The sequence below is a fragment of the Geotrypetes seraphini genome, chromosome 3 (genome assembly GCF_902459505.1).
Source record: "Geotrypetes seraphini chromosome 3, aGeoSer1.1, whole genome shotgun sequence".
NCBI lineage: Eukaryota > Metazoa > Chordata > Amphibia > Gymnophiona > Dermophiidae > Geotrypetes > Geotrypetes seraphini.
Genome location: NC_047086.1, coordinates 120886083 through 120899417, shown reverse-complemented (window position 1 = coordinate 120899417; position 13335 = coordinate 120886083). Strand labels below are relative to the sequence as shown.

The 13335-nt window shown below is 46.5% G+C and overlaps 1 protein-coding gene across 13 annotated transcripts in view; it reads left to right on the top strand.

Annotated features, from left to right (window-relative positions):
* PKHD1 (PKHD1 ciliary IPT domain containing fibrocystin/polyductin) overlaps window positions 1-13335 on the top strand; it is an 800857-nt gene that overhangs the window by 121110 nt on the left and 666412 nt on the right. For 12 of the 13 annotated variants that reach the window (XR_004538726.1, XR_004538727.1, XM_033936724.1 and 9 more), the window contains 4 exons: window positions 1586-1676; window positions 5577-5719; window positions 10353-10483; window positions 12418-12602. Coding sequence is in view for 11 of the 13 variants with exons in the window: in XM_033936724.1 (XP_033792615.1) it covers window positions 1586-1676; window positions 5577-5719; window positions 10353-10483; window positions 12418-12602 (550 nt within the window). In the remaining 2 variants the exon portion in view is untranslated. Of the gene's footprint in view, window positions 1-1585; window positions 1677-5576; window positions 5720-10352; window positions 10484-12417; window positions 12603-13335 lie in introns of those variants that run through there. The other variant, XM_033936725.1, reaches the window with a different exon arrangement.

Genomic DNA, 13335 nt, shown 5'->3' with positions numbered 1-13335 from the left:
AGTTGCTGCTGCAACTGCCACCACAGGCACGGATCTCAGAAGGAGCCACCACCCGCGGCTTTGAATGGAATGAGCTGGCCAGACACGCTGCTGCTCCAGTGGTGTACCAAGGGGGGGGGGGGGCGGTCCGCACAGCTGGTCACCCTCCACTGTTCTTCCTAGAGTGCGGCTCGCGGCTCGTCTAGAGCAGGGGTGCCCAACTGCTTCCCTTCCCTTCTCACCGCCGGCACCATGCTCTTTAAGCTCCCTGCTTCTCTCGCTGCCCGACCTCAATTCTGACGTCGAGAGGTCGTTCTGGCTAGCCAATCGCTGCCTGGCTGCCCGGAACGTCCTTTCCGATGTTAGAATTGACGTCGGGCGACGAGAGTTGGTCGGCCCCTTGGAGATCTCGGCCTGTTCCCGATGGCGGCAGCAGCAGCAGCAGCCTATTCCCCGGCGGAGGTGGCATGGGGAGGGCAGGAAGGAAGAAAGAAAGAGGGGGGGCAGGGAGCCAGAAGGAAAAAAGAAAGAAGGGGGGACAGGGAGCCAGAAGGAAAAAAGAAAGAGGGGGGGGGGACAAGGAGCCAGAAACAAAGCAAAAAATGGGACAAGGAATCAGAGAAAGACAGACAGAGAAAAAGAAAGAAAAAGTTGGGGGAGGGAATGAGGTCTGGAGGAGAGGAAGCATACAGGAGGCTGAAAGAAGAGAAGAAATATTGGATGCACAGTCAGAAGAATAAAGTGCAACCAGAGACTGATGAAATTACCAAACAAAGGTAGGAAAATGATTTTATTTTCAATTTAGTAATAGAAATGTGCCAGTTTTGAGAAAGAAAAGATATTAAACTTTAAATGTGAGTGCTGCAGAAAAAATAGAGTACTTGGAGGGCCGCAGAAAAAATAGTTAATGTCTTATTAAAGAAATGACAATTTTGCATAAGGTAAAACTGTTGCATAAGGTAAAACTGTTGCATAAGATAAAACTGTTAAAGAGTTTAACCTCATGCAAAATTGTCATTTCTTTAATAAGACATTAACTATTTTTTTCTGCGGCCCTCCAAGTACCTACAAATCCAAAATGTGGCCCCGCAAAGGGTTTGAGTTTGAGACCATTGGTATATAGGAAGATGAAGCCGGAATATGTTGAGAACTCTGTACAGACAGTTATATGACTTGAAACTCTCTGTGAGACTTCTTTGTACAATTATATTATTATTGGATTGTTATTTAAAGGCTGCATTTGTAATTAGTTTGCTTTTGATATTGAATAAATATTTTCGATTGGAAATATATATTCTTGTACAGACTTTTGATTTGGGGTATCTTTGTTGGGCCTGCAGCCTCCCTTGCTCACTCTGTGCATCTGGTAGTACTCTAGAAATAATTAATAATAGTAGTAAGGCAGCCTGACCTATATCAAATGCAGCCTGAACCCACTCATCACCTCTTAACAACATTCCTAGCCTCAACCGGCCTCAGTAGCAGAAGCTGGCATGGATTCAAAAGCCTCATTTCTATATGTCAATGTGCAAATCTGACCAGCTTTCAGTCCAATTTCAAATCTCAGTGAAAATGCCAATGTATTTTTGTTTTCTTTACCCTTTAGATCAAAACAGCAATAGAAGAAATACTTTCAGTAAAATGTAAGAGTAAACCATCTTCTGATTTGGTGCTATTCAGGATGGGGTTTGAGACAGGTAAAATATTTACATTATACTTAAAAAAAAAAAAAAGAAAAGAAGGCTTTACAAAGCCAGTTTCAATAGTTTGGACTATATCATCCTGAATAAATTTGCAATAAGCCTACAGCTAATTTTCAAAATGTCCTTTGTTGGCACATACAAATGTTTGGAGTCATTTTCTCCACTGATCAACCACAGCTTTAATGATACTCTGGCCCACACCTCAGCCAGATGCTACTTGAGGTTGTCAGTGTCATGAATCATCCTATAATAAACACGCTTTTGCATCCTATATCCCAAATCTTGTAATCGACAGGGTTCAGGGTGCCACAAGTCCAGCAAAATTAAATCTGGAGTCATTCTCTTCAGCAGCTGCACGGTCTCATGAGCATAATGAGCTGATGCACTGTCTTGCTGAAACACATGAACATTTCCAGCAGTACACTGAACGGCTTGTAGCAGTTATGATAGTACTCTCTACTAATGTTTGTACCTGGGTTGATGAAGAAAATCTCCATGCATCCTATTTTGGATACTCCAACTGTGACCATGACTGATTTGCTGAATGTTGAGCAAGTACCCAGATTGGCAATAATATAATATTTCTTCACTGCAGTCTATGTGTAAAGATTGGTCATATTGGATATTGATAGATGGCTCAACCAAGAAAATGTTCTCATCTGTAAACCAAATGAAAATTGGCAGCATGTGTGTTTGTTTGGAAGGGGGGTGGGGGGACTTGTGAAGGAGTTACTTGGACTGTGTCTGAAAAATAACAAGACCTAGAAGATCTCTTCAACTATAGACTGGTAGTCAACCAACGGTGGATATCTAAACTAGTAGACAAATTGGCCTGCCAACAAATATCAGACTTCCTATAAAACTTATCAAAGCTAAATCAGGCCCAATCAGTGTTCAGAAGACACCTGAGTGCTGAAACCGTACTAGTATATGTTGGCTATTCTCTAAATTGTAAAGTCTTCACCTCACTATTCCTTTTCTGTTTTACTTACTGTGAACCGAGTCGAGCCTTATTGTTATAAGAACATAAGAATAGCTTTACTGGGTCAGACACAGTCTATAAACTCAAGTTTTAGTTTAGTGTAGTAGCAGTACAGGACTCGGTCCTCAAACACCATGCTAAAGGAGAAGACATGCTGCTGGGATTCCTGGACCTCTTAGCAGCCTTTGACCTAGTCCAACACACACTGCTAAAATCAAGATTTTGAGAATTGGGTCTCAAAGGAAAAGTCATGGCATGGACAGAGTTCTTTCTATCAAATAAACTAATGAGAGTAGAATGGCAGGGGAATATAAGCAACTGGAAAGAAACAAACATAGGAGTACCACCCATGCTGTTCATAGCAGTGTCACCCTGGCTGTTCAACATCATCCTCCAACAATTAGGGAAACTCAACAGAAATCTGGGATGGGAATGCTACATCTAAGCAGGTGTCCAACTAATCGTCCCTCTGAAGAAACAGAACTTGAAGACTAAACAGAAGGCCTAGAGGGAATCTTCGGATGGTTCCAAACAAATGACCTAGTAGCCAACAAGGAAAAATTAGAACTACTTCTAATCAACAAATGGGATGAAAACAACTCAAGTTACCTAAATGGCAACAACGTAAAATCATCCATGGAGGGAGTTAGAAATATGGGAGTATGGCTGAACCAAAACATAGACATGACAATACAAATCCAACACATTGTGTAAAACACCTATGGAAAATTCTACTGGGTTAGAGGACTAAAACCTACCTAACTCTTCAATTGATGTCCAACATAATAATATCCCTGCGATGGGTCCCAAAGTGACGGACTGGGTCAGGAACTGGTTGAGTGGAAGGCAACAGAGGGTAGTGATCAATGGCGATCACTCTGAGGAAAGGGATGTTACCAGTGGTGAGCCTCAAGTTTCTGTTCTTGGGCCTGTTCTTTTTAACATTTTTATAAATTATATTGCTGAAGGGTTGTCGGGTAAGATTTGCCTCTTTGCAGATGATACCAAAATCTGCAATAGACACTCCGGATGGTGTGAATAACATGAAGAAAGACCTGGCGTAGCTTGAAAAATGGTGTGAAATTTGGCAGCTAAAATTTAATGCTAAGAAATGCAAGGTTATGCATTTGGGCTGCAAAAACCTGAGGGAACAGTACAGTTTGGGGGGATGAAGAACTTATGTACACAACGGAAGAGCGGGACTTGGGTGTGATTATATGTGATGATCTTAAGGTGGCCAAACAGGTTGAAAAGGTGATGGCAAAAGCTAGAAGGATGCTAGGTTACATAGGAAGAGGTATGGCCAGTAGGAAAAAGGAGGTATTGCTGCCTCTGTATAAGACTCTGGTGAGACCTCATTTAAAATATTGTGTACAATTCTGGAGGCCGCACCTTCAAAAAGATATAAAAAGGATGGAGTTGGTCCAGAGGAAGGCTACTAAAATAGTGTGTGGTCTTTGTGATAAGGTGAATGGGGACAGACTTAAAGATCTCAATCTGTATACTTTGGAGGAAATGCGGGAGAGGGGAGATATGACAGAGACATTTAAATACCTACGTAATATAAATGTGCATGTTGAGTCTCTTTCATTTGAAAGGAAACTCTGCAATGAGAGGGCATAGGATGAAATTAAGAAGTGACAGGCTCCGGAGTAATCTGAGGAAATACTTTACAGAAAGGCTGGTAGATGCATGGAACAGTCTCCTGGAAGAGGTGGTGGAAACAGAGACTGTGTCTGAATTCAAGAGGGCCTGGGATAGGCATGTGGGATCTCTCGGAGAGAGAAAGATATAATGGTTACTGCGGATGGGCAAACTAGATGGGCCATTTGGCCTTTATCTGCCGTCATGTTTCTATGATTACTCTCAATCTTTGACTACTCCAATGGAATCCTGCTGGAGGTTCCAAAGTATATGATTAGGCAGATCTAAATAGAAAAAAAATAGGTTGAGACATCCAGGTTTTACTTTCACTGAAAACAGTGAAAGTAAGGAGGACAGACAGAGACATCTGGGATTTATGTCCTCCTTTTTCTGGAGCCATATGGTAACCCTAACTGTACTAGCAACTCTATTGAATGTCTGTGTCAAACTATCCATTGTATCATCCTAGGTAACTGATTAACCTCTTTGAGCCAATCAGGGCCTTAGGCCCCTCCAACTGCTTCCGAATATGCATTGAGAGGAGGAAGGCCCGTCATTCTCAGCACGCGGCCCTGTAGGCAAGAGGGAGTAGGCTTCCCTCCTGTTAGTTTGTCTTTGGAAGATATGGGGGGGGGGTACAGGGATGTGGGAAGGAGGTCCAGAAATGATGGGGAATGAGGGAGGAGATGTCGGGGAGGGTCCAGGGATGTCAAGGGGGTGTCTGGGGATGTCAAGGGTCCAGAAATGTTGGGGGATGTTGGGAGGATAAGGGGGGTCTGGGGATGTCAGGGGAGAGATGTAGGGCTCCGCAGCTCAGCTGATCCTGGCAGGGGGAATCTCCAAATCCCCTAAACCAGCTTAGATGATGAGGATTCCTCTGCTGCGATCAGCTGATGGCAAGCCCTCAATGTGCTGTTTCCCCCCCCCATCTCTGAGTGGTGGGAGGGGGTCATGACCACTAGGTGAGTAAGGAGTGTCATGTCTTATACCCTCCAATGGTCATCTTGTTAGTTTGATCACCTTTGGGGCACTTAGACCTATATTACTTTGGTCTAAGTCCCAGCGTTTAAAGTTCCACCTAGGATGTCCTGGAAAAGCATCCGATTTCCACCCATAACACACCTCCCAACATGCCCCTTTAAGCTCTGGACTAGCCTTACTTACAAGTGTTTCATGACCAGAAACAATAGGCACTTAAGTCCTTTGTATGCAAGCTTTATTTCTATTCTTATTCAAATAATATAAAATATGTTTTAATCTCACCTAAGGACTGGATGATTGTGGTATAGATGGACACCTGACCAGTGGGACAGAGCCTTTTTGTGGCAGGTACAGCATCTTGAGGCCAAAACATCTAATAAAATGTTCTAAATCTACAATACCAAGATATGAGCTTAATACATACTCTCATGTAAGTACTATCTGACCCTGAATATCATGATAAAAGCTATGTGCCTTTTTACTAAAGAGTATTAAGCCTTTAGACCATGGGGTGTTGTGGTAGTTTCCCAGTTTCTATGCATTAAATTACATGTTGCTGAATTTTCAGTAATTTTATGCTAGGGGCATGGGTGTGGAAGCCTTAGACAGCTAGTGTGTTACTTATACGTACCTCAAACTGCTAACACTGTGAGAACATTTAACATCATCTAAACAGGGTGCAGTAGTGCTCCTGTGTTAACTTTCTACAGGTACTGTGTGCTATTGGAAACGTTCAAAATACTGAAGGGAATAGACTTAGTAGATAAAGACAGACTGTTCACCCTCTCCAAGGTAGGGAGAACAAGAGGGCACTCTGTAAAGTTGAAAGGAGATAGATTCTGTACAAACGTAAGGAAATTCTTCTTCACCCAGAGAGTGGTGGAAAACTGGAACGCTCTTCCGGAGTCTGTTATAGGGGAAAACACCCTCCAGAGTTTCAAGACAAAGTTGGACAAATTCCTGCTAAACTGGAATGTACGCAGGTGAGGCTGGACTAATTTAGAGCACTGGTCTTTGACCTGAGGGCCGCCGCATGAGCGGACTGCTGGGCAGGATGGACCACTAGTCTGACCCAGCAGTGGCAATTCTTATGTTCTTATGTAATGCAAGGCTTACAGTAAAAAAAAAAGGGAACAACCCCCCCCCCCAAAAAAAAAAAAAAGTGCCATGTTAAATCTGGGCTTAACACACAGTAAAATCCTATGTTATAATGTATTAAGACCAGGTTCTAGTGCACTTTAGTAAAAGGCCCCTATTATAGCTAGCTCTTAAAGGACTGTTTACTAAGTTGTATTAAGGCCCAAATTCTATAAATGGCGTCTTAAGCTAGATGCCCTAAGTGGAAAACACTATTTTTAAAGATTAAAATTGGTTTAAAGAAAAAAATGTAGGCGCCTACCAGTGCCTAAAAATAACAGCTCCTACATCATGGCTATAGAGGTGCTATACAACACCCAATGCCACTATAGACGAGGCTAATACCAGAAGTGACGTTAGGCATCATAAAGCGCCTCTGTAGCTGCGATTCATATGAAATGTAAGCGCCGGAAATGTAGGCCATGACAGACATTGTCCTACATTTCCGGTGCTTACCTTTTACGAAGCTGCAATTCTATAAACGACCCCATTGCGTGATTGACACACGATCAGCAGCTGTTTCTTAGGTGATCAGACACCGTCTACAGAATTAGGGCCTGTTTAAAGTGTGGAATTACCATGCATTAACAGTCACCACAGCTAAAGCAGAAATTAGCATTTTGAGGTATGGAGTAGGCATGGAAGGGGTGGAGACTTTGCCTTACAGTTAATGCCGAGATGGTCACCATGCGTTATCTATTGATGCGGCTGGTAATGGGTAGAAGTTAACGCCAATTCAAGGGACTAAGTTAAACGCATCATGCATTATCTTTCCTGCAGGTCTCCGTGTTAGTGCATGGCAGTCCTCCCCAAAATGTTCGGAGTGTCCCCAACAGTTAATATAGAGGTTTTGCAATTACTGCTTGCTAATGTTGGCAGTTACCATGTGGTAAATGCAAAACCTTATCGCGCTTTAATAAGTAAACCTCTAGAAAAAAAGATAGAATATTAAATCTAAAATAATAAAACACTGGGCACTAAGGTGGTACTTCTATAATAATGCACATATATATATGGATACCCAGATGGCACCTCTATAGTACCTATTCTATAAAGGAAAGTAGGCACCTAGGCCCATATTTTATAAATGGCGCCTTAACATAGGCACTGGTAGGCACCCAAAAAGCAGCTAAATTACCGTATTTTCACGTAGATAACGCGCACCCGTGTAAAACGTGCACACGGGTATAGCGCGCGAAAAACACAAATCTATGTACAGAAATTTTTATATACCGCGCACACCCGTATACCGCGCTTGCTGCCCGACTCTCCCGTCGCCGCCCGACTCTCCTTTCGCCCGCCCCGACTCTCCTCTGGCCACCCCGACTCTCCTTTCGCCCGCCCCGACTCTCCTCTCCCCCTTGAAGTTCTGTCCCCACCATGAAAGCCTGATGCCCCCCCGACGTCCGATTCACCCCCCCCCCGCAGGACCGCTCGCACCCCCACCGCGAAGGACCGCTCGCACGCACCCGCACCCCGAAGGACCGCTCGCACGCACTCCCACCCGCACCCGCACCCCCACCCTGAAGGACCGCTCGCACCCCCACAGGCTCCCGACCCCCCCCCCATCATGTAGAAGCTCCTACCGGTGTCCTGCTGCTTCCTCTTGGCGGTCCCGACTCCCCGACACGATCGGGGCAAGAGGGAGCTCAAGCCCTCTTGCCCCAGCCAACCGCGGCACCCCCCGACACGATCGGGGCAAGAGGGAGCTCAAGCCCTCTTGCCCCCCCCGACTCCCCGACACGATCGGGGCAAAAGGGAGCCCAAGCCCTCTTGCCCCGCCCACTCCCCAACTCCCCGACAATATCGGGCCAGGAGGGAGCCCAAGTCCTCCTGGCCCTGGCGACTCCCCCCCCGCTAGTTGTTCGGGCCAGGAGGGAGCCCAAACCCTCCTGGCCACGCGACCCCATACCCCCACCCCGCACTACATTATGGGCAAGAGGGATCCCAGGCCCTCCTGCCCTCAACGCAAACCCTCCTCCCAACGACCGCCCCCCCAAGAACCTCCAACCGTCCCCCCAGCCGACCCGCGACCCCCCTGGCCGACCCCCACGACACCCCCACCCCCCTTCCCCGTACCTTTGTGTAGTTGGCCGGACAGACGGGAGCCAAACCCGCCTGTCCGGCAGACAGCCAACGACGGAATGAGGCCGGATTGGCCCATCCGTCCCAAAGCTCCGCTTACTGGTGGGGCCTAAGGCGCCTGGGCCAATCAGAATAGGCCCGGGAGCCTTAGGTCCCTCCTGGGGGCGGGGCCTTGGGCACATGGTCAGGTTAGGCCCATGTTCTTCAGGCCCCGCCCCCAGGTGGGACCTAAGGCTCCCGGGCCTATTCTGATTGGGCCAGGCGCCTTAGGCCCCACCAGTAGGCGGAGCTTTGGGACGGATGGGCCAATCCGGCCTCATTCCGTCGTTGGCTGCCTGCCGGACAGGCGAGTTTGACTCTCGTCTGTCCGGCCAACTACACAAAGGTACGGGGAAGGGGGGTGGGGGTGTCGTGGGGGTCGGCCAGGGGGGTCGTGGGTTGGCTGGGGGGGGCGGTCGGAGGTTCTTGGGGGGGTGGTCATTGGGGGGAGGGGGGTTTGCGTCGAGGGCAGGAGGGCCTGGGATCCCTCCTGCCCGTAATGTAGTGCGGGGTGGGGGTAGGAGGTTGCCGTGGCCAGGAGGGTTTGGGCTCCCTCCTGGCCCGAACAACTAGGGGGGGGGGTTCACCAGGGCCAGGAGGACTTGGGCTCCCTCCTGGCCCGATATTGTCGGTGAGTTGGGGAGTCGGCGGGGCAAGAGGGCTTGGGCTCCCTTTTGCCCCGATCGTGTCGGGGAGTCGGGGGGGGGCAAGAGGGCTTGAGCTCCCTCTTGCCCCGATCGTGTCAGGGGTGCCGCGGTTGGCTGGGGCAAGAGGGCTTGAGCTCCCTCTTGCCCCGATCGTGTCGGGTGTGCCGCGGTTTGCTGGGGCAAGAGGGCTTGAGCTCCCTCTTGCCCCGATCGTGTCGGGTGTCGGGACCGCCAAGAGGAAGCAGCAGGACACCGGTAGGAGCTTCTACATGATGGGGGGGGGTCGGGAGGCTGTGGGGGTGCGGGTGCGGGTGGGAGTGCGTGCGAGCGGTCCTTCGGGGTGGGGGTGCGTGTGAGCGGTCCTTCGGGGTGGGGTGCGAGCGGTCCTGTGGGGGGTGAATCGGACGTCGGGGGGGAACTATGTAAAAAAAATTTTGTACAACGCGCTCACGCGTATAACGTGCGAGGGTATGCGCGGTACGTAAAAACCACGTATAACGCGCACGTTATATGCGAGAAAATACGGCAAGTGCAAAACGCTGTTTAAAAGACCTTTTAAAAGGATTTTCAAGGTGCCTACTGGCACCTAAAAAACAGCCCAGAGTCGTGCCTATAGAGGTGCTCTATGATACCTAACGCCGCTGTGGTTGTGGCTAACGCCAGAAGTGGCGTTAGGCGCTGTAAAGCACCTCCGTAGGCATGATTCATGGCAAAGGTAGGCGCCGGAAATGTAGGCCTTGAAACCCCGGCTTACATTTCTGGCGCCTACCTTTCCCAAAGGTGCGATTCTCCAAACGGCGCCGTCACGTAATTGATACGCGATTGGCAGCCGCCAACAGTGCTGTTTAGAGAATGCAGTCTCTACTGTACTTTCCTTCATAGAATACTAACAGGTGGTATATGCACTTATAGGGCTCCTTTTATCAAGCCGCGCTAGTGGGGTTAACATGCGTGACTTTTCATCATGGATTAACCCCTGCGCTGGCCAAAAACTACTGTCTGCTCAAGAGGAGGTGGTAGCAGCTAGCATGGCCAGCAGTTTAGCGCGTGCTCATACGCACGTTAAACCGCTAGCGCGGCTTGATAAAAGGAGCCCATAGTTTATATATATATATATATATACACAGTATAAATAATAAATATATTTTTTTGCAGGTGTGTTTTGCATATAAAGGATTTCTAAAAGATTCCATGAATATCTCACTGTCATATACCAACGTCTTTCAGAAAACTGTGAAGAAAAAACTGACTTGCCTTTGGAATTTTAATGAGAGCAGTCCAGGGAGGTAAGATACCCATGTTTTTGATCTACAAGATTAAAAAGAACCAGTGCAGCAAAGAACTTTATTACTATTTAGTGCTATATAAATACAGAAATTGCTCAGTCCCTAAATGTAATAGTACTATTAAGTATGTGTCTTATTCATCTAAATTTTATGAGGAAGTTAAACTAAATTTGTATAAAATTTAACTAAAAATATTCATTGCCTGCTGGCGACTCTTGTGTTTTAGCGATACTGTAACATTTTAATTATTCTTTTTCCACAAAGTCTCTCTTGAAATAAGGTGAAGGCTTTGCTTTCTAAATGAATCAGTTTTACCTTTTCTTAAGAACTTAGCAGTATTATCTCCTCACAAACTGCTCTAGCTCCTATTACTGATAAACAGGAGGGTCATCTTCTTCATCCAGGGGAGGGGAAGGGAAGGTATTTGGATTTAGCTTAGACCTTTTACAGTTGTAACTCAAGATAAGTTTCAGTCAGGTACCTTGCATATTTTTCCTAGGGTTACCAGCTGTCCTCTTTAATGTAAATCATATTTTATTGACGTACCATCAGAAAATACACAACATCAACCAGGAGTACAAAAATAGGCGAGAACACCAAAAGCACATCAAGAAAAAATTTTCAAATAAACCCAAGTACAACCCCCCGCCCACTCACAAATGCAACCACACCCTACCCCCCCAAAAGAGCCCCCAACTCTCTACCCATATCCCCCTAACTGAGAGAACAAAGAGATTGCTGAACAGGCTGTGTTCTTATGCCGTCCAGCCAGTACCAAACTGGTCACCCGCACCCCAACCACTCCTCCTCCCAGAAGCAAACCCCTCCCAACCCAACAAACCTACCACACCTGGCCCTACTCTGTTCTATCCCCAGCCCCCCCCCCCCCATGAACCTTCTGACTCCTTCCCTGAGCTTGGGGCTCTGCCTGGATGATCTCTGCGCATGCACGGATGTCAGTGTGACGAGGTGGGAGGTAGGAGGCAGGGGGCAGACTTCCCCGGGTGCCATCTTGGTGAGGACACCAGCACCTCTCCACTCCCCCACGCCACACTTGTGCTCTCTCTTTGTGACCTCCCACATACCTCCTTTAAAAATCTTCACCAGTGCAAATATCTATTCAAATCGGCCTGGCTCCCTCTGAAATTACTTCTGGGTCGTGAGGCCCAGAAGTTATGGCAGAGGGAATGCCAGCATGAGCAGCATGCCAAAGAAGCTGCTTGTGCAGGTGAAGATTTAGAGGTATGGGGTAGGAAGGGAGGGTGCGGGTGTGGTGGCCGGGCGCAGGGGGGGAAGCAGAGAGGGGGCGCAGGGGAGCACCACTACCCAGGGTGCTTCTTACCCTTGCTATGCCACTGCTCCTATCCCATGCAGCTCCTGATTGGTGAGGCCCGACTTTAGTGCAGGAAGAGGTGGTCGGAGCATACCGTGAGTGATTTCCTTCACTCACCGGCGCTCCGGCTGCTCTTTCCTGCCTCTCCAGCTGCCCTCTCCTACCCGGTCATTTGCGGTCAGAAAATACTGCGAATGACCGGGACCACGATTCGCTAACCGTGAATGACCGAGGGAGCACTGTATACCTATTACTATCCTTTTCTCCTTGGAATCCATAGGGATTCCAAGGTGTGTTTTCAGTTCAAGACTTTCATTGACATATAATGCTACCCCTCCACCAATTCGATCTACCTTGTCACTGCGATATAATTTGTACTTGTTATGATCATTTCCTATTTATTATCTTCCTTCTACCAGGTTTCAGAGATGCTTATTTTATATCTATATTTTCATTTAGAGAGGCAGAGCTCTGGGCAACCAGGTGTTGTTATAGAATAGGATCCTATGGTGCATCCTCGGGGGCACCTGAATGTAAGTGCCCAAATATCAGAATTGCTTCTGAGGTACATACAGCTCGGTACTATTGCTATCTCTTGCAGCTGGAAATTTGGCTGCATTAACTTCTGGAGAGATTGTGCTATCAGCTCTGGATTGCTCAGGGACCTACTGAAAAACTCGGTGGTGTTTATGGATCAAATTGACCTGTTCCCCCAAGTAAAAGACAGTGAAACACGTGGATGGTTCTATGTTGATGAAGTTATTGTGTCAAGCAGACACATAACAGGTATTTTGCATAATTTTGGTTTATTTTTTATTGTAACCTCTTGTAATGCTGTTTAATATTTACGTAGCATCTATATGATATGCTTAAAAAGAAAACTGTATAAGCAAGAAATTCTTTTCTTTTTTTTTTTTTTTTTTTTTATAAATTTTTCTAATTACATACCAAGTAATCACTTGTCCAGAAAATGGGTTAATCAAGATATAACTTTCTTGAAAGTATAAATCACGTTACACCTTAACACAGTTTTATAACGAAAGAAACTTTTTTCGGCTAACTCAACTCAAATCCACAACCTACAATTCCAAGATTACACATAAGCAAACAAAAAGAAATATAAATCTCTATAGCAAGATAGTCTAACTATAGAGCACTTGATAAGCAAGAAATTCTAATTAATTTTCAGGATCACTGGAAGTTTGACTACAAAATGGATGCTGATATTTAGCCATATGCAGAAAAAATAACTGGCCATCTTTGTCTGGATATTCAGCTGGATTACAACTGTAATATCTGGTCTAAAGTGAACAAAGCTGTCAGTTTTATTCATGTGTTCTGGCCAATCAGAGGGCTTCTTTTACAAAGCTGCAGAAGAGGTTTCTACTTCAGATAGGCAAGGTAAATGCTCTGTTGCTCATAGGAATTCTATGAGCGCTGGAGCCTTTACCTCTCTGGCTCGTGTTAGAAACCTCTATTGCAGCTTTGTAAAAGCCAGCGAAAGTTAATTGGGTAGCTT